General features: G+C 38.8%; 1 protein-coding gene across 3 annotated transcripts in view; it reads right to left on the bottom strand.

Annotated features, from left to right (window-relative positions):
* Positions 1-22,017, bottom strand: part of EPS8 (epidermal growth factor receptor pathway substrate 8) — a 75,611-nt gene that overhangs the window by 16,436 nt on the left and 37,158 nt on the right. For 2 of the 3 annotated variants that reach the window (XM_027890973.1, XM_027890972.1), the window contains exons 8-17: positions 20,822-20,958; positions 18,973-19,046; positions 17,829-17,955; positions 17,478-17,566; positions 13,857-13,931; positions 13,204-13,352; positions 10,747-10,930; positions 6,747-6,880; positions 2,760-2,871; positions 1,738-1,881 (exon numbers count right to left, since the gene is read on the bottom strand). In XM_027890973.1, the coding sequence (XP_027746774.1) occupies positions 1,738-1,881; positions 2,760-2,871; positions 6,747-6,880; positions 10,747-10,930; positions 13,204-13,352; positions 13,857-13,931; positions 17,478-17,566; positions 17,829-17,955; positions 18,973-19,046; positions 20,822-20,958 (1,225 nt within the window). The remainder of the gene's footprint in view (positions 1-1,737; positions 1,882-2,759; positions 2,872-6,746; positions 6,881-10,746; positions 10,931-13,203; positions 13,353-13,856; positions 13,932-17,477; positions 17,567-17,828; positions 17,956-18,972; positions 19,047-20,821; positions 20,959-22,017) is intronic. The other variant, XM_027890974.1, reaches the window with a different exon arrangement.

Genomic DNA, 22,017 nt, shown 5'->3' with positions numbered 1-22,017 from the left:
TCTTTCTGAAATAGCAGCAATGTCTCACAGCGCTGTTATGAAAATAAATAGAGTTATGCAAACAGATCCCAAATGAACCATGTATCTATCACAGGAGAACAGACAAATGAGCACGCTCAGGAGTGCTAAAATTATAATAATCACCATGAAGTTAAGAACAACATTACTGACATTCTTGGAAAATACTCCATTTATCTTGTGCAATCCATTATATTCTTAAATAACTTCACAGTGCTTCAAGCTCACATTTGAATATGATCAAGCTGTAGGGACTAACCTGCCAGCAGGCAAAGAAACAAACTTATCTTAAATGTTGTTCTCTGACCCTAATTTTCATAGGTCCATGGAGAAAGCTTTGTGGAAATGATTACTTTATTATATGCCACATCCTGTCATTACTTCAAACAGAAAACTGCAAACCCTGCAGTGCATTATAAAGAACAGTGTAAGAACCTCTACTCAAAACTGTACTTGTTCTACTCAGGACTTGTTGGCAAATTCCAAACACACAAAATGACATGCACATTAATTAAAAAAACAAGTCAGATCTTTAAATCAGGATTTGAAAAGCACTCTGGATGCATGCTTCATTTCGCAGACAGGCAAAACCATAATCAATTCAGAATGAGCCAATACATTACAGGCAAATAATTATGGATAGGAAAGCTCAGAAATGGTCTGATGCAAGTCCATCAAGCTCCAGACAGGTCTACTACATTATTGTGCAAAACATTATGGCATTTCTTGGTTTTCAGTCATCAGCTGCAATGTGCAGAAACAAGGAATGAATATTAGATTAAATTAAATTTAACTTAAAGTTTCAACAGAAATTTGGGTTGCATTTGGACTTTAAAAATCTGATTCAGAGGCAGGCCTTGAATTTCTGCTTAATACAAGCTTGTTTGTCTAAACTTTCAAGATCACTGGAAATAAAAGGAAAGAAACAGGTCTTAGAAAATATAACTTCTTATTTAAGCAGCCTCTGACTCCCTTTCAATTTTGTCTAAAAATACACATTACAACTTTATCCTGTATATCCTTACTTGGGTGGACAATTGCACTGACGTAAGATTACTTTTTTAGAGAGTATTTTACTCTCTAATTCTGTTGAACACATAAAAGAAACAACAACAAAAATCTTAATTCCACACCACTACATGAAAGAAAGAAAGAAGACCAGAATTAGGTCAGGATGATAAAGTGCTATTGATGCACAGACAACGTAATTGAAAAATACCTGCTTTGTGAATTCAAAAGCAAATATGCCTTTTTTCTGACTACAAAATTGCAATAATAATAAAAAAAAAAAAAATCAAGACCAAGATAGAGACACACAAAGACAGAAAATAAAAAGAAAAGTTACAGTTCACTCTCCTAGGAGAAACAACGATGACCCTACCTTAAATAATTCAAACTCCTTCTTTGGCATCAACAGCTATCAATCCACAAAGGACATTCGCAATTAAAATAAATACATACAGATCCATTAGGATTCAAATTACCACCTCTAAGCAAACAATCAGGAAACAAACAAAGTAAAACATTTTGCTGTGTCTCTATCAGATTTGTTCCCAAGTTGGACTCTATGAAATACGGAAATCACCCTCATGCTGTACAAGAAATGTAAATTCTTTTTGACGTATCATTGGAACATGCAACTGCTGTTGTGTAAACCTCTTCCTCCTCCACATGCACACATTCGCACTTGAAAGTTTTGCTGCCAGCAGGGGACAGTACCTGGATGGTGCGGGTATACGCAGGCTCCGGCCATCCTTGACCACCTTCTTGATTCCTCAGAGGGTCCAAAATATTGTTTGGCACAAAGCCTGTGCTGCCACTCCTGTTCTGAACCTTCCACCACTGCTTTCTGTCATCCAGAATCTGAAATAATTTGGTAAATTAATTACATATTTTTCCTGATTTTCCTCCTGCCAGTGCTTAGGCTGTGCATAATTCCAAAACAAAGCCATAACTTTGCCAGGTTCTGTGACTGCCAACAGATCTTGCAGAGATATGTCCCTAAGAAAACTCTGTAGCTTCCTTGATTATCATCATTATTAATTCTACATGGCTGTACTGCACTTTCCAAAACAGGGCTCTCAAGAAAGGATATGGAAGAGAAGTGTGTAATGAAGCTCTGTAAACTCAGACATGTGATGGATCAGACAGGGGAATGAAAATCCAGTACTTGCACAGAGAGGCTGGCAACAACCTATATGCTGGCAACAAAAGGACTAAATAATTATTAATCCACGTAAAAGGGCATTATTCTAGGAGAGCACAAATTTGGAGAGGCAGCACTTCTGAGTAAACGTGAAACTGGAACAGGATGGCCAGGGAAAGCCAGAAATCTGACTACCTGCTGTACAACCTCATTCACAACATTTTCTGTCTTTGTTGCTCCCTTCCTTCCAAATGTATCTCACTTTCAGGGTATCAACTCCTCCAGGAAAGGACAGTCTGTCCCTATACCCAGTGCATACACAGATAGTGCTTGCTAGATAGTTCTTGAAATACGACTAAATGTTTAAAAGCAACACCAGAGACGATGTAAAAAACCATACAAATATATTTCTAGCACGGATCTCTACAGCACCCTTTGCAAAAATGGTGCAAAACAAATTAACTGAATTTTCCATGTTGAAGGAGATAAATCAAACACATCGCAGCAAACATTGAAGACAGCCACACTGTCCACAGAAAGACTTTCAGCTTTGAGCAGCACCAGAAATTTGTGCCCTCTTTGCAAACAAAATTACCTCTACGATCTCTTCTTTCATGACAGAAAGCTCACTGTTGTTTCTTGCCATAAATTCGTACTTGCATTTGGCATATTTCTTGCTCTGTGCTTTATTGTGTGCTTCATAGTTTCTGCAAAGCAAAGATCAGACTATTGTTCAGCGAGACATTCAAGCAGATAAAACCACAAATGCCCTCTTCCAACGATCTGCAAAACATTTAAAAAAAAAAAAAACCCACAACTCTCAAACATAACATGATGCTGCTGTAGAACTACCTATTCATACTATACTGATTTGAGTGCCAAAAAAAAAGAAATAAAAAATAAATAAAAGAAAAGAAGGAGGTGGTTGAACTACATGGACCTTTATCAGCTCACTGCTTGCAAGATGTATGATAACTTAGATTAGCAGGTGCCATTGTTTTAAAATAAACAAGTACACTATATTTAGTTTGTTTTCCTACAGAAGGTTAAACAATCATTTGCCATAGAAACAAATGACTATACTTACTATATAATTGATAGCTTGTGCTTTGTATGAAATTTCTAGTGTTCATCATAAATTGTTTTAAATTCATAGTAGATGAATAAATTTTTGCCATAAACACTGATGGAATTAAACTCTAAAAAACACTCACCTACTGTTGGGTCAGTTTTCTTAACTGACCATAAGATATCATCAACTCTAACAACCTCAGGTTACTTCATCAATTAAAAATAAGAAATAATTTCTTGGCAGTTACAAACAGGGTTCATGGCAGAAACAAAGCATACCACAGTTTAGTTCCGTGTCTTTCTGTTTGCATGAGGAATGATCCATTCAGAATGCCTTTAGTTAGGAAGCTACTAGGGTTTTTGACATAGTACCTCTTCAAGTTGAGAAGTTCCCAGCCCATTCAAAACAGGTCCAAAAAAAAAAAACCCACCCAATAATATTATTCACTTATGGCCAACTACACCAAAAAGCATAAATCCATACCAGGCAGTAAAACAAACAAATAAATAAATAAATATATTTGAACAGCTGATGAAAACATGCAGCAACTGATGGCTTGAAATGCTGCACACATCACAGCACAGGGATACAAGTGCAGATGGTTGCTGATGCTGGTGCTGTGTGACCGCAGATCCCAGGTGTGCCTGAGCAATCCAGCAGTTACCTGGCTATTGCATGGCTGTGGAGAACTGTCTCACTTGACTTGAAGAGCAGAACCAAGGAAGAGTCATATTTAGATTGAAAGATTATTTTGAAAGAAAGACAAAACACTAAAAGTGTTTAAGGAGAGAGTGAAAAGCAGGGGATGGACCCCAACCTGCAGAGTAGTTGTTATGAGGCTGAACAACGTGTGAGTAATCCAGTTTTTTCTGCCACCCACTTAAAATTTATAGAATTTTGAACTCCCTTCTCACTATCTCAGCTCTGACAGTGCTTTTACTTTTAGGCTCTTTTTCCAAAATCACTCCAGTACCTGAAGGGACCTTATGGGAAAGATGGGGCAAGAATATTACAAGAGCATGTAGAGACAGGACAAGGGGGAACGGGTTTAAATTAAAAGAGGACAATATTTGGAAAAAATTCTTTCCTGTTAGAGTGTTAAGGCACTGGAACAGGTTTCCCAGGGAAGTTGTGGATGCCCCATCCCTGGTGGTGTTCAAGGCTAGGTTGGATGGGGCTCTGAGCAACCTGGACTAGTGGAAGGTGTTCCTTCCCACTGCAGGAGGGTAGAACGAGATGACCTTCAGGGTCCCCTCCCAACCCAAACCATTCTACGATTCTGTGATTTCAATAGCTGTGTCTTCCTACCTTGTTCACATCTGATTGTCCACATCCTGATTCCTTCAAAAAACATCACTCAGGAAGAGTTTAAAGTAAACGTCTACCTTGTAGTTTTACTCTGCTCGGCAGCAACAGGCCCATAACACGGGCCAGGCAATGGCTGCATGCTTCTGAAGAGACTAATTCTTCAAGCCTATCCTAAAGAGTCAGTTTACTGTGATTCCTACTGCCTATCAGATAAGCCATAATTTCACCCCTTTGCTCTCCAGTGCGTTCTGCCTGAGAGCCTGGGGGTTGCAGACTTTTAAAGAGCTTTCCTTCAAATGACAGCACAAAACCAAATCACACAGCATAAAACTCTAAAACACCACAAAACTTGCTGATAATTATTCAGTACTCTTTCAGCACTGGAGTTCCCAAAATTCCTAATATCACACTGAAAGTTTAAGATTCTGACACTTTATTTATATCACCCAAGGAAAGCACTACTTATTGGAGGTCCTGGCATGTTGGGATAAGTCCCCCTGAAATTCCCCGTGATTAAAATTTCCATAGACATGGTGTAATCTACCTGTCCCTCAACAGGTAGTGGGTGGCTTGGTCACTATCTTCAGACTGCTCATTAGGAATGCCAGCTTTGAGTCAGCACGAAATTTCTCACTCCTCCCCCAAACCCATTCCTCTTTGTTCACAGATGCTTCAAAATGTAACTTTAAATGAGCTCCCTCCAAGCACTGTATTATACTTCTCAAGAGCTAATTAACAAACAAAAGCTTGTGTTGAAAGGACTGTAAGATAGAAGCACACTGTGGATGTTTGCATCAGTACCAGCCATCTAGACTCCTTCCTACAATCAGAGTGAGAAACAGGCATCACTATAGCATGTCCCATTTCTTAGTTTTCAAAAGACTAATTTCACCTTTCGTGAACTGCTTCTTAGAAACACCCATTTCTCTTTACCTGCCACAAAGGAAGCTTGGGTGACTCTTTCAGTTGCAGCCAGATACACTGATATTATCAACAATTCAATGCAATAAGACTCATTCTCTAAACTGGAGGCAACAACATTTACACAGAATACTCTTGCTCTGAAAGGACAAAACAGGTCTTACCACATTACAGATAAGAGAAAGGAATTTTTCATACAAATCGTCTAGATTTCAAGCTGACTGGTCCTGAGACAAGAATGCAACAGACAACCAAGTCTGAGGAAACAATTAAGAGATGACTACTCTGCTGTTGTTGTTATGAAGAGTAAGTTCAAAGTTCAGGAAAAGAATTGAGTCTTCAACCTGCACACCACATGGGAATTTGATGCATGCAGATTAATAACAAGATCTTTTAGCACACAGTAGGAATAAAACTAGGAATTATCCAAGAGTTTCCATCACAATAGTTAATGATCAGCAATCTAATCCTAAAAACTTAGCTTAAACATCTTCCATGGTACAAAAGCCAAAATACTGTTCATATGGCTTATATGGAATATGGTTTGGCATGGGGCAGTACTTCTTTACTGATCTACTTCCACAGCTTGTGCTGGTAGAAATTCTGCCCACAGACGAGGCCAAGGATCACTGCACTTGGTCTTGTCAAGTTATTCAGGTTTAGAGAAAATGAAGCGGGGAGGATGTGCAAAAAGACACTGGTTGCTATGCAAAGATTTCAGGGCATTTTCTGTATCATTTGAAAAAGAATGAAAGAAACAAAGAGTCGCTGTTCTGAAAATGGGTATTTATACAACAGCCCAGAAAACAAAAAGCAGGAGACTATGGAGCACTAAGTGAGCAGCTAAGCACATCAAACAATCAATCAAAACAAGGACAGATGAATCTCAGAGCGGGCTTGTCATTCTTTGTAGTTCTGAAAAGATCAAAGAGTATATTTAAAAACATGAAGCAAATCAGAACTAAAATTTGAGCCCTAATAGGAGGATTCTGCGCTTGCAACTGGATTGGAATTCTACTATATCATTTTTGACAACAGCATCAATTTAACATCATAGATGAACAGGGTAGTTTCATGGAAATTGAATTAAAAGAATCTTAATGGTGCACCTTAGAGAAGCAGCAAAAGCAGAATACGCACTGCTAACGAGAATCACTCCCTCAAAAGAAATAATGAACTGCTGTAGACAGAACCAGAGGTAATTACAGACACCGCCACCCCAGGAGCAATAAGTCGGGACAGTTTTCCACAGCACCACGAACGCCGTTGAGTCAGTGTTACCTATCTACATGTCGGCTAACAGTTTGCTTAAAGGCAGCAACAGCTGCCCCCTGGTCCAGCAGAGGCCCTCTTTTGTAAACTGTGTTACTGAATGCATACCCATCCGATGGAGGGTAGTCAGGAACACCGGGAGGCTGAAAGACAAAAAAGAAACAAAGCCACAAAGTGGATTAGTGTCATCCGTGGTACTGCCTACTCACTTAATCCAGCACCCCCAGGGTCCCTGTCAGCATTCCCGCATCCTCAGGTGCCCACGGTTCTGCTATGAAAAGTTAATAACTTCTGCATTTCAAATACATAAGCACAGAGATCAAAAGGATAAGAATAAAAGAATTTCTATCCTATGTCATCCCACTGCATTAATATTGCAGTGGATATTCTTTAGAAAAACAGTTCTCCGGGGCAAGGTCCATGTCATCTCTCAGATATCACTACAGCAACACAACTTACAAACAATGGCTGAACAGCCATAAAATAAACTGCACTGCAAAACTGCTCTGAGCTTTTGTTCTAGGTGTACACTTGAAGCCAGAAAGCTCTGGCTAGCTGACAGTATGTCTGTACAAGAGATAAAGCCTCACGAGTAAAATTATCACTCTATTGCAAGATCATAATATTAAGTGTCACCCTCTCACTGAACATGACCATAGTCAATGAAGAAATGCAAAAAGGAGTGTTGTTTGGTATAATTAAGGAATTTAGCTAAGAACAAACATTACAATTTATCACAAAGACATATATAAGAAGATTCAAGGCTTTAGGAAATTCTTTTTTTAAAATCCCACTTTAAATCCATCAATGATGCTCGGCTTCTAAGTAAGAAATATTTTAATCACCATTCCCCCAAACAAAAAGAAGTTAAACAAGTTATTTCTGGATATTATAATATTGAAATTTCTCATTTTGTATCTTTTCCTTATACCACCACCCAGTTGCCCAAGTTAGAATGGCTGAGATTCAAGAGCAATTGCCAAATCTCTAAGCCTTGTTTGTTGGTTGTTTCTTAATTTTTTTGATTGTTTGTTTTCTTGTGGGTTATTAATTAGTTTTGGTTTTCTCATCTCTGTCTGGGTGGCTACAGAAAAACCTACCTCCAAGTATCTGACCTGGCATTCAGAGACACTTGTGCAGGGGACTAAGGGTTTAGGAAAAGAAATTAAAAGCAAACAAACTCCCTATGCCATAGAATATTGTTTAAAACTATATTATTAAGACCTCTTTGAAAAAAATACCAAGTGTCATCTAGCTTATACCTTACATCAAAAGACACCTTGGAAGCAGGAGCTCATTTTACTTCACACGCAAACTATTTGCATTGCCTCAGCCTCACTGGACTCTCTGGTGTTGTTTCACCACCATTTGAAGTCCTAATTGCTGAACTGACTCCACCTTGAAGCCCACCCAGTGGGAGCTGCATGTGTGGTTAGATCTTAAGATTCAGGAATGGAAAGGCAAAGATAGATTCTCCTGAGTGGGAACCCTCAGTGCACTTTCCCTGGTGCCTGAGCGGTCCCTGCCCATCAGGGAGGATGGTACCACGCACCCCCTTTTCCACCCCCAGCACAGCACAGCTCTCCACAGCCAGCCGTGGTCCCCAGGAGATCAGTGCCACACTGAGGCACGAGGCCAATTAGCAGCAAGAGACGAACACTTAAATTCTCATCTTACTTTTCCATCACTCTTCATTAAATAAGCTGTTATGGCAGTCTTAAGGAAGAATAATTATTCTAGTATCACCCACTCCAGGGTGGTCTTTTTGCTGCACACAAATTGCCTTTTGCACTCATGCAGCTTTTTCCAGCTGAGTACCTACAGCATTTCACAGCTATTAAGCAGCTCAGTGCTCTTCCCCCTAGGGATGTGCTGAGGAGGCATGGGCACTGGGAGCCAAGGTACCAAGGTTAAATCAATTGCCCAAGACCTTGAGGGAAACCAGTGACAGTCATGAAACCAAGGTCTGACATCCCAGGAGCCAGGCACACAAACAGCTTCAACGATCTGGGATACATATGTGTGTGTGTCTCTTGAAGGTTAAGATAAAGAGACTAAGTTGGCATAAATAACTACCAATGCAACCAACCTTATCACCACGAAAGAGTGAAATCTACTCCTCGAAACACAAGCAACCAAAATACCTCAATACATCCTCCCTGTTCAAATTTGGTTTAGGTTATTATATATATATATATATATATATATATATATATAAATATAAATGAAATTCTTAGAATCATCAGAATTCTTTTTTCAGTACTACTGAAAAAGTTGCAATGCTATTGTTATTGTTATTGTTGTTGTTATTTAGAAGGAGCACAATATAAACAAAAATCCACATGGAAACATAGAGCAGCAGGGAACAATGAAAAAATGTTTCATGACATTTTCTGGGGAGGTGACTAGGGAACGGGGTGACAGCAATCATAACAGCTACATTTCACTTTATTGTATCATTAATTTTACTAAATGTTTTTTTTATCAAAATAGAGCATTGGCAATAACTTAGTTTATGGCACATTTCTTCTTGTATATCTTGTTAGGCATAAAGCCAAAAAGTGCTTTAAGTAATCAGATATGTACCATGTTATCCTCCTTTGCTTGGCAGACTTTAAACCAAATTTGTTTGTCTCTATAGCTAAGTAGACTTTTTTTTTTTTTTTGGCTAAGATTTTCATGAAAATAAAGTTTTACTGTGACTAGGCAGTTTTGATAAACTTTTGCTGGGGAGTCTTTATTGTTTCCAATAAGAGAATTGCTCTGGAAGAAAACACCATCCCATAACTGTCAATAATCATTCCCTTCAATATTCTTCTGAATGCAACATTTTTACTAGCAGATAAAACCATATATAGTTAAAAATTAAGATAAAATCCAGTACTGTTGTGCTAAGATGTACTCCAAGTATGATACTGGTGTAGACTGCTTGAGGAAGATAGACAAAAACTATGAAGTGAACATAGAAAATTCTTAGGTGCACTTCAGAGTCACAGTTGCTAACAGGGGGACCTTGGACTAGCTAACACTTGGTTTAAACTAAAATCAGAAGAGAAAAAATAAATAAAAAATTTAAATTAAATCTTATGTCTTCCCCCAAAAAAATCTTCCAAAATGAAAATTTTTATATGTTTAAAAGGCAATGGCTTTTTTTGTTAGTTAAAAACCAAGAAAATCCATATATACTAAAATTTTCAGAAAAATCAAAGTTCATTTTCTGCCCAACTCTACTGAAAAAGTAGGGATAGAATCTCGGTTGAGAAACAAAAGGGTTGACTACAAAGTTGGTCAGTAAATGCCCTCTAGTTTCTCTGAAGGCTTTAGATGGTGGTGCATGTTTCTATTCTCTAAATAGAATTCTCTAACTTTCGCTAAACTCACCACATTACTTTGAAAAAAAAAGGTTTGGAAAATGTTTTGTACAATAATTGTCCTAGTCAGCAGTTATTTTTCAGAAGTAGGCCTAAACTACAGCACGGCAGGTATTGCTTGTATGTATTACCCTGATAGCACCTCTGAATACTTTCACTGTACTGCAAGTAAGTATTAAGAGATTAATGAAAGGAATATTCAATCCCACATTTATAAAGAAGCAGCTTAAATCCAAAATGCCACAAAAAAGGGGGATTTATTTCTTTTAGTCTACGTGTCTGTACATGTAGAGCACATGTCAGAGCACTTTGGTTGAAATACTGCCCAAAGTATACATGACCAAAATCAATGGGATCTGATAGCAGAGGGCCCGAATCAAACTGAACCTTAGGGGCTTGGACTGTCCTCCCAAGTTCAAGGAGAGCAGCAGGCAAACGCCTTATATTTTTCCTATCAGCATTTTTGGTGGCTGAATGGGTATTTGGTTTCACACAACTTTAAGTGTAAAGTGCTTGCACTGATGCAGCAGATGCCAGAGAATGGTAACTCCAACAGTATCATGGAATACCTTCTTTATGAAGGAAGCAGTGGATGTTGCCATCAGCTAATTTCCAGAACGCTGTCCCAAGTTACCTACCTCAGCTGACATCCTTTTCATCTCTTGCTTCCGCTGTTGCTCTGCAACGTTTGCCACAGACTCAGCCAAATGGTTGAGTTCCTGTTCCTTTGGAGCTCCCATGAAGTTCAGCAAAGGAGGCTCCCAACCATTTCGGAAACGGGGGACATAAGGAGGAATAAAATGGTCTTTGGGCCAATCGGCTCTGCACGAAAAGTAAATTAGAGATCTGCATCAAGGGTCATACAAATATTGATTTAATAAGTTACTGAAAACTGAAATGGTTTAGAATTTTTATTAGTGTAGCGGAGAGGCTGGGATTACAGTAGAGACAGAATTGTGCTAGAACACAGAAAATCAGCAGAAAACATTTACCACAACTACCCTCCCTGCAGTGCCCTGCAGAAAGAACATGTCAGTGCTAAAATACAACAAACTTCTGTCTTCTAACAAAGGATGGGTATTAGAAGAATCAATCAAAACAAATCTAAGATTTGTATTAACAGTGAAAGGGGGAAAATACTGCTATGGTCTGTTTGTGTGAAAGCACCAGACAAAAGACTTCAAAAAAACAGCCAGCTTTGTAAGAATTCTTGAGAGCAGGTGTGAAGCATGGAAGCTTAGGGGGACTAGCTACAACTAAACCAAAAAGTTAGATAGCTGTTACTGACAAAAAACCCCACCCAACTCTACATGTTCCAAGACACACGAACTGTCATCAAATTCGCTGTTTTTTTTAAAGACTGATCTTTATAAAATACTGTACTACTTTTCAGAGTCCCATTAGCATTCTCTGTTGTAATACAAAATACCTAAATTAATGCTTTCATGCTCTGCCTTTGCACTACACATAACACTCCGTCCTGCAATATAAATTAATTTGTCTTCACAGTGAAAACAGGAATGGGAACGTACATTACAGTCTTTAAACAGGCTCATTGCTGACACCGCTCAAAATTAAGAGACAAATGCTTCCAGTCACATGAGCAGTCAGCAACTCCTAGCAGGCCTGAGCTAGGTCAGTAACTCTCAAGTGGTATCATTCACCTCTCCTACTACACCCCAACCCAGTGTACTTCTGGATACTGAGATCGATCAGAGCATCAATTCTAATCCGCACAGGTCAACCCACTACACTTTAGGTGCTTCATTCCTCACTACCCAACACAAGTTATTTCTCTTTCCATTAACCTCTTCTCAGGATGGACTAAATGAATGGATGAGGGTAGTTCCCAAGACAAGGAGCTCATTATTTTACCCAGTGATTCATTTTCCCAGCACGGGGCTCCAATGCCATGTGGCAATCTCCACTGCCAGTCCCCCCACAGGCTGCTGTGGAGCCTGCAGAGCTTGAGGCAGGCAAAGGCAAGCGAATGGTGCTTTGCTGGGATAAGCTCCCTGGCAATCACAAGGAGCTGCACTTCCTGTCTCCAGCTCATTTTGTAGTAGCAGGCAAAACCGTAGGCCCAAAGGACAAATTTGGACATTCCTGATCCTGCAGCAGAGCGAGAGCAAGGGGAAGACCTGTGTGTCACTCTCCCTACTCTGATGATTTTTCTTGCTCCATGCTCTTGGGTTTTCCATGCAGCTTTTCTTACCAGTAAAACACTCTGTAGTTTTAAATCAATCAATTAATTAATTTTAAAAAATAATCCATCTGGTAGGCATTTATGTTCCAATTTGAAATCTAAGAGCAAGGATGAATAAACACAAAACACATGATGCATTTCCAGCCCAAGTGATAGCATACTTCATCATCAAATGTACTTACCTACCACAGATTACAGTGTCAAAATGCACTTCGCTAATTTAAAGTTTTCCTTTTGCATGTTCAATTCACATAATTTCAAACTATATACTTACCTCAAAAACAACAAATGTATACAGAAGTTAACTTTAAACTGAGCCTAATATTAATACATCCATTAAGTGCAATGTATGCACATGTAGCACAGCTCAGACAATAAATATTGTTTTAAAACTATAAACATTTTTATAGTATTAAGATGCTTTTAAAGAAGGAAAGATATTGCAAATTTTTAACTTTCAATAATTATTGGAAATTGAAAATAGACATCTTTATCTTATTCTTTAATATTTTGTCATCTTTTTATTGCAGCTTCTTTGAACTGATTTTTAATGAATTCCAGATAGATGTGTTGGAAAAATAATGGTGAGAAACAACAGGACACATGCAAGGGACAGAAAAAAAATCACTGCAAAAGTTTATGTCAAGAAATTCTGGATCACAGACCAAAAAAAAAAAAAAAATCTGCCTGCATTTTCTCTCTCCTTGAGATCCCAAATCCCAGTGAAGCTAAACAGTTCCTTTCTAAAAACTTCAAAGAGCAGTTCTGAAGAGTCCAAAGCCTAACAAAGTAATATTGAAATACTGGGGGCTGAGTAAACTGGTTAAGGGCATGTCAATAAACTTGATTTTAGAGATCTCCTTTAAAACATGCAAAGACTTTTCCTCACCTGGCTTTGGTCCACGTGTCACCCAATGACATCCACAACTGTCCTTCCTCGCTGGTGACAGTATATCGCAGGAAGTCTATGGTATCTTTTGTTAAGAGGGGGCTGAGTACTGTACCAGCAAGCTCTGGACCTCCTGTTGTCTGTACCACCTAAATCCAAGGATTAAAGGAATACAAACAACATGCATACTGTCAGTAGGGAAGTTACTGTGAATATATGGTACCTGCAGTGCTGCCAATGTGTCTTAAGGTCCTACAGATTAACTAAGCTATTTATTGCTGAAGAACTGCTGGTCTGGTCACCAACCATTTTTTATTTAGGACCACTTTTGGCAATGTTATTTTTGCTTTACTGATCAAAGCCACACATACTTCAATTAAATAGACATATGGCCAAGGTTTTCAACTCTCCTCCTTCATTATGCAGAATATCTCCATTTTTTTATTGCTAATTAAAAATTATAATGGCAAAGCATAACACAAAACTAAAGATATTTAAATAAACACATTTCATAGATGGGCATACATGCAGAAAAGGATATAAATTATTTCCTAAAGAAAACCTCATACTGAGATATGCTCCTTGAAAAGGTTACAGAGCATATAAGTACAAGAGTTTTGAAGGAAAACACTGAGCAAATTGTAAAAGCTTACCATTTGTAGTGGGGTAAAGAGAAAATGAACCAGATCTGCTGCACTAGGATTCTGGATGTGGAACTTCAATTTAGCCTGAAAGAATGGAAAAAATTATATATTTTAAGAAACATTTAACTATTACGACAATAAATAATTTACATAATAATGGTCATCCCTGGTCAGGTTACAGGTCCTAAACCCAGTGTTTTGTCTGCAAAATCCACTAAGTGCTCATTCATCCAATTGCTTTTGAATCCATGTATATTGTAGCACCTATTGTGCAAAACAAGAAGCTCCAGGGCTGAATTACATGCTTTGTGAAGCGGCATCTCCTTTGGAAATTTGACACCTCTGTCTTTCATTAGTATTCTGTAAGTTCTTTTCCAAATAAAAACTGAGCTGCCTTCTGCCCTCACGCTTTCCAGCAATGCTCATAACCATTTACAGATTTATTATGTTCTTCCTCAGTCTGGACTTTTCCAAACCAAACTATTTCCTTTGATCGTTCTTGTCTTCCCTGCACCTTCTTCAATTTTGCTATACCAGCAACAAAATAAGGCCAGGGAACATAATGGCATACTGATGCTCTTTATTTGTTAATTTTCTGTTGTCTTTTTTTCCCTGATGTTTTTCAACATTTTCTTGGTTGATTCCATTAAACACAGATGACTTTCTCCCAGGAATCTCTATTACATCAACATTTTGTTCTGATTTGTTCTATATATAAGATTTTCCTCACCTGTCCATGACTATCATATTATGAATACTGAATTTCATCTATCCCTTTATCTCTTATCATGAGATATTTCCACATTTGCTCCCCATTTGCCAGAACACCTGAAAACACGTGAGACAGCCTCGCCCTCTGAAAGGCATGTGTGGGACTTCACTGCTAATTTACTAGGCTTTGAGAACTGATATTTTTGCCCTATATTTTCTATTTCACTAAGCAAGTGTCTAAGGAGCTACAGGTACCTAAGAAGCTACACTCAACCTCACAGTAGCTCAGTTTCTTTAGGAACTGTGCAACCTTGCTGGATGTGTTTTGGAAAACCAAAGAACCAAGATCACAGAAGAGGTAGATCTGAAGACATTATTTTGTTTTTTGCAAGATACATGTTTGCTTCTTCCTCATGCTAATATACATTCCTACAAACTGCACCCCTTGTGCCGGTATCTCAGAGATATCTGGTTGCCTCAGATCCTTGGAATGACTTTAAAGATTATCAGCACTACCTTAACCACTTTTATTCCTCTGGAAGAAAGGCAGTTTGAAAAAGGTGAGATAACATACTGGGCGGTTTGTTGACTTTGTTTCTGAATAGATGGATGAATGGTGTCCATTCAAACAGGGTTTCTTTCTATCCCTCTGCCTTTGATTTGCTATTTGGATTTGCTGTTCTTTAACCCATTACCAGTTCTCCAATTTGAAATTGATATTCTCTTGTGCCCCACCAATAAAAAACGGTTTTCAAAATCATATTATCAAAGCTTTTCCAAGTAAGCATATACATTAAAAACAATAATGATATTATAGAAAAATTCAGAAAAAGTACTAAAAGTCACTGATTTAGCTTCTTGGAGGATTTTTTTTTTTATTTACGTACACACACTGGCCTTGTAGGCTGCAGAGATAAGAAGCATGCCCGCATGTGTTTTAAAAAGTTATAGTAGTTTCTATTGCATCTTGCCATCTGTTCCTCAAACTGCTTTTGGCTAGCCTTGTCCTGCTTTTACATCTAGCCTTCCAGCATGTCCCTCCAAATGAAGGAAGGAGGAGGATGTGTTTTTACTTCCAATAACTTCCTATATATTGTTCTTCAGTCATTACAACTTACTTCCAGTATAGCTTTTTGACAGATGGTATGCGTTTTCTAGAAACTTCCAGCATGGGGTTTTAAAAGAGTTTACATTTTTCTGGCAAAGATTATATTCTTCTAGCTATTCCTTCTATTCTTAAACAGAATTCTGCATTTTATACAGTTCTCCATGTCTGTCATGAAGTCTCAGGAAGCGAAACTTTTGTGAAAGTGAGGCTTTTGTGGCTCCTGCAATGATGTTGAAGTAAAGCACTGTTACAGCACAGCTCTTCAAGAGCAACATTAGAAACCAGGTCCTAAATGAGCACCAAAACAAGAACTGCTTTCCTCCTGCACAGAAGATAAAGATTCCAAGGATGCACAAAGTGTTTTCGGGTAAAAAAATGAATCTAAATGCAGGAGGCGGAAGAATGCAAAGAAATGGACATTACAAGCACTACTAATGAAGACAAGCATGTTCCAAGACATCCATCCCCCTTCTAAATAGCAACCCTTTAAGGTCAGAGTCACAGAACTTGAAAAAGGGTTTTTTTTAAAAAAATAGACGTTCTTAACATTTCTAAATATCTCTTACAGCCCAGCAATCAGAATTCACTCCCTAGGAGGAAGAAAAAATCTGGTTTAACTCAGTGAATAAAGAATAGTTTTCCCCATTGGCATAAACTCCCCAGCAATTGGAAGGAACAGTCAGTATCCAACAGTAAATGCTTTGAAGGTGTCCCACTTGCTGCCTCCCTTGAATAGGAGATTCCCACTTGAGAGGAGATGCCAGGGAAGGTTGTTGAATTAGCATCTCTGCTTACTGAGACCCTACAAAGCAATAGCAATTTGTTGGATGGAACGTTCTGAGCCCAGAAGGCCCTGCGGTAATGATGGCAACAAGCACGGAGAGTTTGATGGGCATAGCTGAATAAAAGTAAATTGAGGCCACAGCTGGTGATGCTGGCAAACACACAACAGAGCTGTGATCCCAGCAGATGTTCCTAGAAATTCTTTTATGATTCAAACTCAAATTTCCTAAGTAAAATGCATTAAAGAACCAGGAAAACAAGAAACTCAACAATGCTGAAAAAGAAATATGCTCATCTTGTCACTGTGTAGGGAACTTGAGGAGCAGCACCCCAAAGCTCAAAGGCCAACCTAGGTCAGAGATGGCCAGCCCTGGTCTTGCCTCATATTGCCCTTGGATGGAGAGGGAAAAGGTGAAAGTCCAAGACCAGTCAAGTACCAGCTGAGCTATCTTCCTGTGTCAGCCAAGGACAAAACAAGATTGCATTTCCAGGTATATCTGCATTCCTGCAGAGAATACTTGTGGGGTTGCTCTTTCTGAAAAGAGCAGTGGAGACCAAGACAGTGCAGACTCAGGCTCACAGTTCCCTGGATGTGACCATCTCTGCACGGCTGGTGGCTGCAGGGCACTGAAGGCCCCAGAAGGTTTCTCTGCATGGTCAAGACAACAGGAAGGTTAGGCAGAAAACTTATTAATGCACTCCCAGAGACAAAATAACCTTCAGGTGCATCAACCACAAGCATTCACACCCTCCGGAATAGCAGAAACCTCCAAGAAAACTTAAAAATAACTACAAAGCAAATTCATCGTGTTATTGATTCTTCCTTCTCCTCTTCATCTTTCACCATAATTTTAGTTCTTCCCCCCAAACTAGGGGAATAAGCCACAAGAAAATGCACCAAAACTGATACCCAAATTAATCTGTAGTGGCAGGGAAAACAAAGACCAAGTTATACTTAGCCATCAGACATCCCAGGAAAAATCTTACTGCATGTCACACACCCACCATATCCATGAGCAGTCACCTACCAGCAGATTGAAGCCATGCTTGAACTTCTGGAAACAATCAACAAATTCATCTGGAGGTGGTGGTTTTGCACGGAGAGTGAGAACTCCCTCTGGTGAACAAAATGAGATTTTTATGTACCATTTATACGTATATAACTTCTATCAATATTTCAGATATAGCAAACATATACATACATAATAAATTTACCAACTCACAGAATTTTCTAAATATAGAACCAGAGCAGTGAGCATATTCTGTGGTCACATCTCTATTTAGTCACCTCCCGCTGCCTTCAAGCAAATGGTTATTATAGGTTTCCATCCACGAATACACTCCATAGGAATTTATTTGCTCAAAGTGAGAACTCCTACCTCCAGGTCCTTTCTTTTTACTTTTCTTAGTTTTCTTCCTCTTTGAAAGTTCAGCAAATGCTTCAGCAGCTTTTTGAAGTTTGGTAACAAAATACTCTATGTCATCCAAAATATGGTTCAGAATTTGCTGTAGAAGAAAAGCAACAGTTTCTCTACAGAATATGTAGCAGAAGTACTCCAGAAATTGAAACATCCAGACTTCTCACACACCAACAGCTTTCTTGCAACAAATTTCATGCTAGATGAATTGTGTCCTTAACTTTACATACCTGTAAAGCACTTAAAATCTTATCTTTTTAAAAGCTTAGGGTCTCTGGACCCTTTTAAAATATGATCAACAAAACTATTAAGTTCAGATTGCAATTACACAATTTGTTCCCACATTACATTCTCTCTCACAGCACATGAAAAATAAATTTGAATGGACAGCATTATCCTAAAGGGTATAACTTCATAATCTCCTTTACTAGTAAGTGTTAAGCTATTTGGTGAAGTTCCCTACAAATTAGGCTATTTGTAGAGAAGTATTCTTTGAAGAATTGATTTCGAAGAGCAAGCGGATGAGAATGAATGAGACTCCGGGGAAAACACATTGACACCAATTCAGCAGGTCCCAACATGCTTTTCTCAAGACTCTCTGATGTTGCTGAGCGTCGAAAAGTTACAACTGACAAATGGGACCATATTTGATCTCACAGACACCCAGTGTTGTTGCTTATAGGCAAGAAAACTTTAGGTTAGAAATAAACATGGTCCACCTGTCTTCAGAAGTGATCACGTTTATTCTTCAGATATTACACATATTCAAGTCCCACTAAACTGATGGAATTTTTTTACTCCTTATATAGTTTGCTAAAATTGGCCTGCTGCACAAAATCACAACTTGTATTTCTAGCTCTTTACAGCAGAAAAGTTTATATCACATTCAATGTGTTGGCATTCCCCCATCTCTTTTTCTGTTTAGAGAACAAAATTAAGAAAAGGAACTACCACCTATTCATTTTTAGATCTACCACACAAGCAGAGGCTGCCTGGAAAGCTTTTCTCCAGAACTGAATTTACTATGTGGGAAAAGTCTTCTCACAAAATGGAGCTGCAAAATTTAACAGACATTAAGCAACATCATTTGTAGTTTCTCACTTACAACATCTCTGTCAATCCTGGCTGCCATCATCTCTGCTGTTTCTTCATGTTCATGGTATTGTCTGTGTTTTTCAACTGCAAAAAAGGGAAGAAGAGAACAAGACAACCATATATGTGGAATTAGTATATTAGTACATAACACTTTCTATATAGCTTATGCTTTAAACCACAGAACTGTAAGAAAAAGATGGACAAAGCTGTTTGTATCATTCACTTTGCAAGGACTCTGCATAACCTGAAAATCCTGTACCCTAATGCCTGATTCTGATTACGTCTCACAAAGAAGCTAAGTCTGTGCTTTCAGTCAATTTAACTGCATAAATGAAGTTAACCACGAAGTTGAAAACCAAAAAATTTCAGCACAAAGTGGTAGATTATAAATACAACATAATTAGGAATCATCCTATTTTGCAAAATATACTGAAAGCTTCACCAGCAGAAGTAAGCAAGAAAGAGTGCAGCCATGACTTTGAAGACAATTTTGATGTAAAAGGCAATTAGGAAAAAGGAATGCCAGTTCTGGCAACATCAAAATGGGAGCTTATGATGTGATAGAACCAGTACTTACAAATAACAATGGACAGTGTCAGCGACTTTTGTTTGAAAACAAGAAGGGTGAACGTTTTGAGAAATTATAAGTTTTGTGTTTTTAAGTTACACTAAGTACTGCACTGTGTTTGTGAACAGGTGGGATTTCAGTAAATACATTTTAGAAAAGATCTGCATGAGTAGAATAAAAGGAACTGCAGGAACTCAGATCCACAACTGGTCTGTCATGGCACTCGACAAACTAATGAAACTTTTCTAAGGTGAAAAGTCAAGCAGAAGAACAGGTTAGCCATTATTCAAGACAGATGTAATTCTGCAGATACATAGATTAAATAATTCTTAACACTTCAGTTTGCTCTGAGCATTTTCAGCTGCTTTCTTTGCATAGTTGTGAACTTAAGTAATACAGATATTATTTAATAAACCAAAAATAATAAAGACTTCAAGATCTTCTAATTCTACAGTTTTAGTACCTATTGTTAAAAGAACCCAAACAAATCAACCATATGGGACCTCACCTTAACCTTATCAGTCTGTTTTACAGAACAAACTTTATTCTTTCTGAAGAACTTTTTTTAAAGAAATCTGATCAAAATATGTTTCCCTTAGAGATATAAAAAAACTACCAACAACCACCAAACAAAACCAATCCAAACCAATTAGGAATGCTACAGCATTTCTTGGGTACGGCTTTAAAAGATAGCTTAAAAAAAATAAAAAGAACCAGTTTAGCCATACAGACTGATATGTAACCAAGATAAATGTACCATAAATAAATAATGCTAAAGTCACCTTTTAATCCCTGATTATAGTTTTTAATTGTCCAAAATATGTGGCCTACACTCTCCCTATTACTGAAGAGAGCATCATTAGATGACTACAGTTATGAAAGTACTGTTTTCTGTAAATGCTACCATGTTCATAAAGAAGCCCTGGTTAAAATCAGTAGCCCACACCCCCACTCAGCTATGCACAAGGAAAAGCAGCTCTGAACAGAAAGTCAGAAAATGGATACAAGCAAGCAAATGACAAGTCAGATTCTGACAGTCAGATCTTATTCCCCAGATCAGTGGACAGTGGCTTAGGGCATTTCAAAGCAGACTCAGAGAATAATCATATCTGCTCTCAGTGAGGGCAGAGGGCTGACCTTGGACAACCATTCCTGTATCCAGTTACTGTAATCTTCATGAAAGCGGTCTTTCTAAATCATTTTTGTTCTTACCAAGCACCACAAAAATCCACTGCCCAGAACAGCTGTTTGCCACCCCTCTGCATGGCAGCTGGCACCCAGGGATACTCACAGTCGCCCTGCTCAGCAGCCCACGCAGACCACGCTGCCACACGGCTCCTCACATCCACCTGCGTGATGGTCCCCGGCGGCACCGGGGCCGGTGCCCGTGGCGGAGGTGGGATGGCACTGTCAGCTTTGGAGATCATTCTGGAGGGAGAGGAGAGAGCCCACAAGGGACACTTGAAGGACAAACGTTCTATTCTCTAGTGCCTAATTAGAGAAGACGAGGCTTCAGAAGGACCTCTTTTACTGCAGACCACGCTGTAGACTTGCCAAGTAAGCACTACTCAAGACCAGGATGTGTAAATGCGCTAAACACGGCAGGAAACCCACTCCACGACGGGGTTAGCAAATCTTCATCACCCAAGACATCACCAAGCGGTGACAAAGAACATGATGAGGCCTGTCAGTTTACATGGGTAAACTCAGTGGCTTGGGTTGAGTAGGTGGCATTTTTGCCCCATATAGAGTCATATTGTCTGGACTTGCCTTTTGTGTGAAAGAAAATTAGAAAATCAGAAGTTACTCTTCAGCCATCACAAGTATTTAGTCCCTAAATCTGAGCAGTCATCAAACACCTTTTCCCTAAAACTTTACCAACAAAAACCACTTTACTGGATGATTTTTGTTTTTGTAACAGGGACCTATTCATCCTGCCTTGATACAGCTGTATCAATGTTCCCACATGTAATTTTCCACTTTTCCAGTTCTTACTGTCATTTAAAATACTATAAAGAGGTCTTTGAAGCCATTCTGCAGCTTGATACCAAGAGACAATAAAATTCTCACAGCTCCTGTCATACAGATCCCCCCCCCCTCTTTCCCACACCTCTGTTTAAAAGCAAGATCTTCACCTTGAATTCTTCTCTTTATAATCCCATCTCATTCATGGCATTAAACAAGACCACCATAAAATGTCAGATGCTGCTTGGTCTTTCAACAGTGAACAACAACAAGAACAAAGTATTTCCTTTGCCTTTCCTTCCTCCAGTGCCCTTTCACTTGTCAGTAACCTTGCAGCAACTCGACAATGTCATGTCAGGCAGGAGGGTCCCTCTCTGTGACCCAGTGCCAGCAGGCAAATGACATGACAGGGAGTAACCAGCACGAAGCTGCCACACACGCATGACCTCTTGGCCTCACAGCCTTCAGAGACTGATACCTCAGATTATTTGTCCCAACAGATGTACTGACCTACATTCTTTT

This window comes from Empidonax traillii, unplaced genomic scaffold, assembly GCF_003031625.1.
Source record: "Empidonax traillii isolate 1590-97213 ecotype Southwest subspecies unplaced genomic scaffold, ASM303162v1 scaffold305:size1471525, whole genome shotgun sequence".
Classification (NCBI taxonomy): domain Eukaryota; kingdom Metazoa; phylum Chordata; class Aves; order Passeriformes; family Tyrannidae; genus Empidonax; species Empidonax traillii.
The sequence above is the reverse complement of the archived record's forward strand: the minus strand, read 5'-3'. Positions and strand labels throughout refer to the sequence as shown.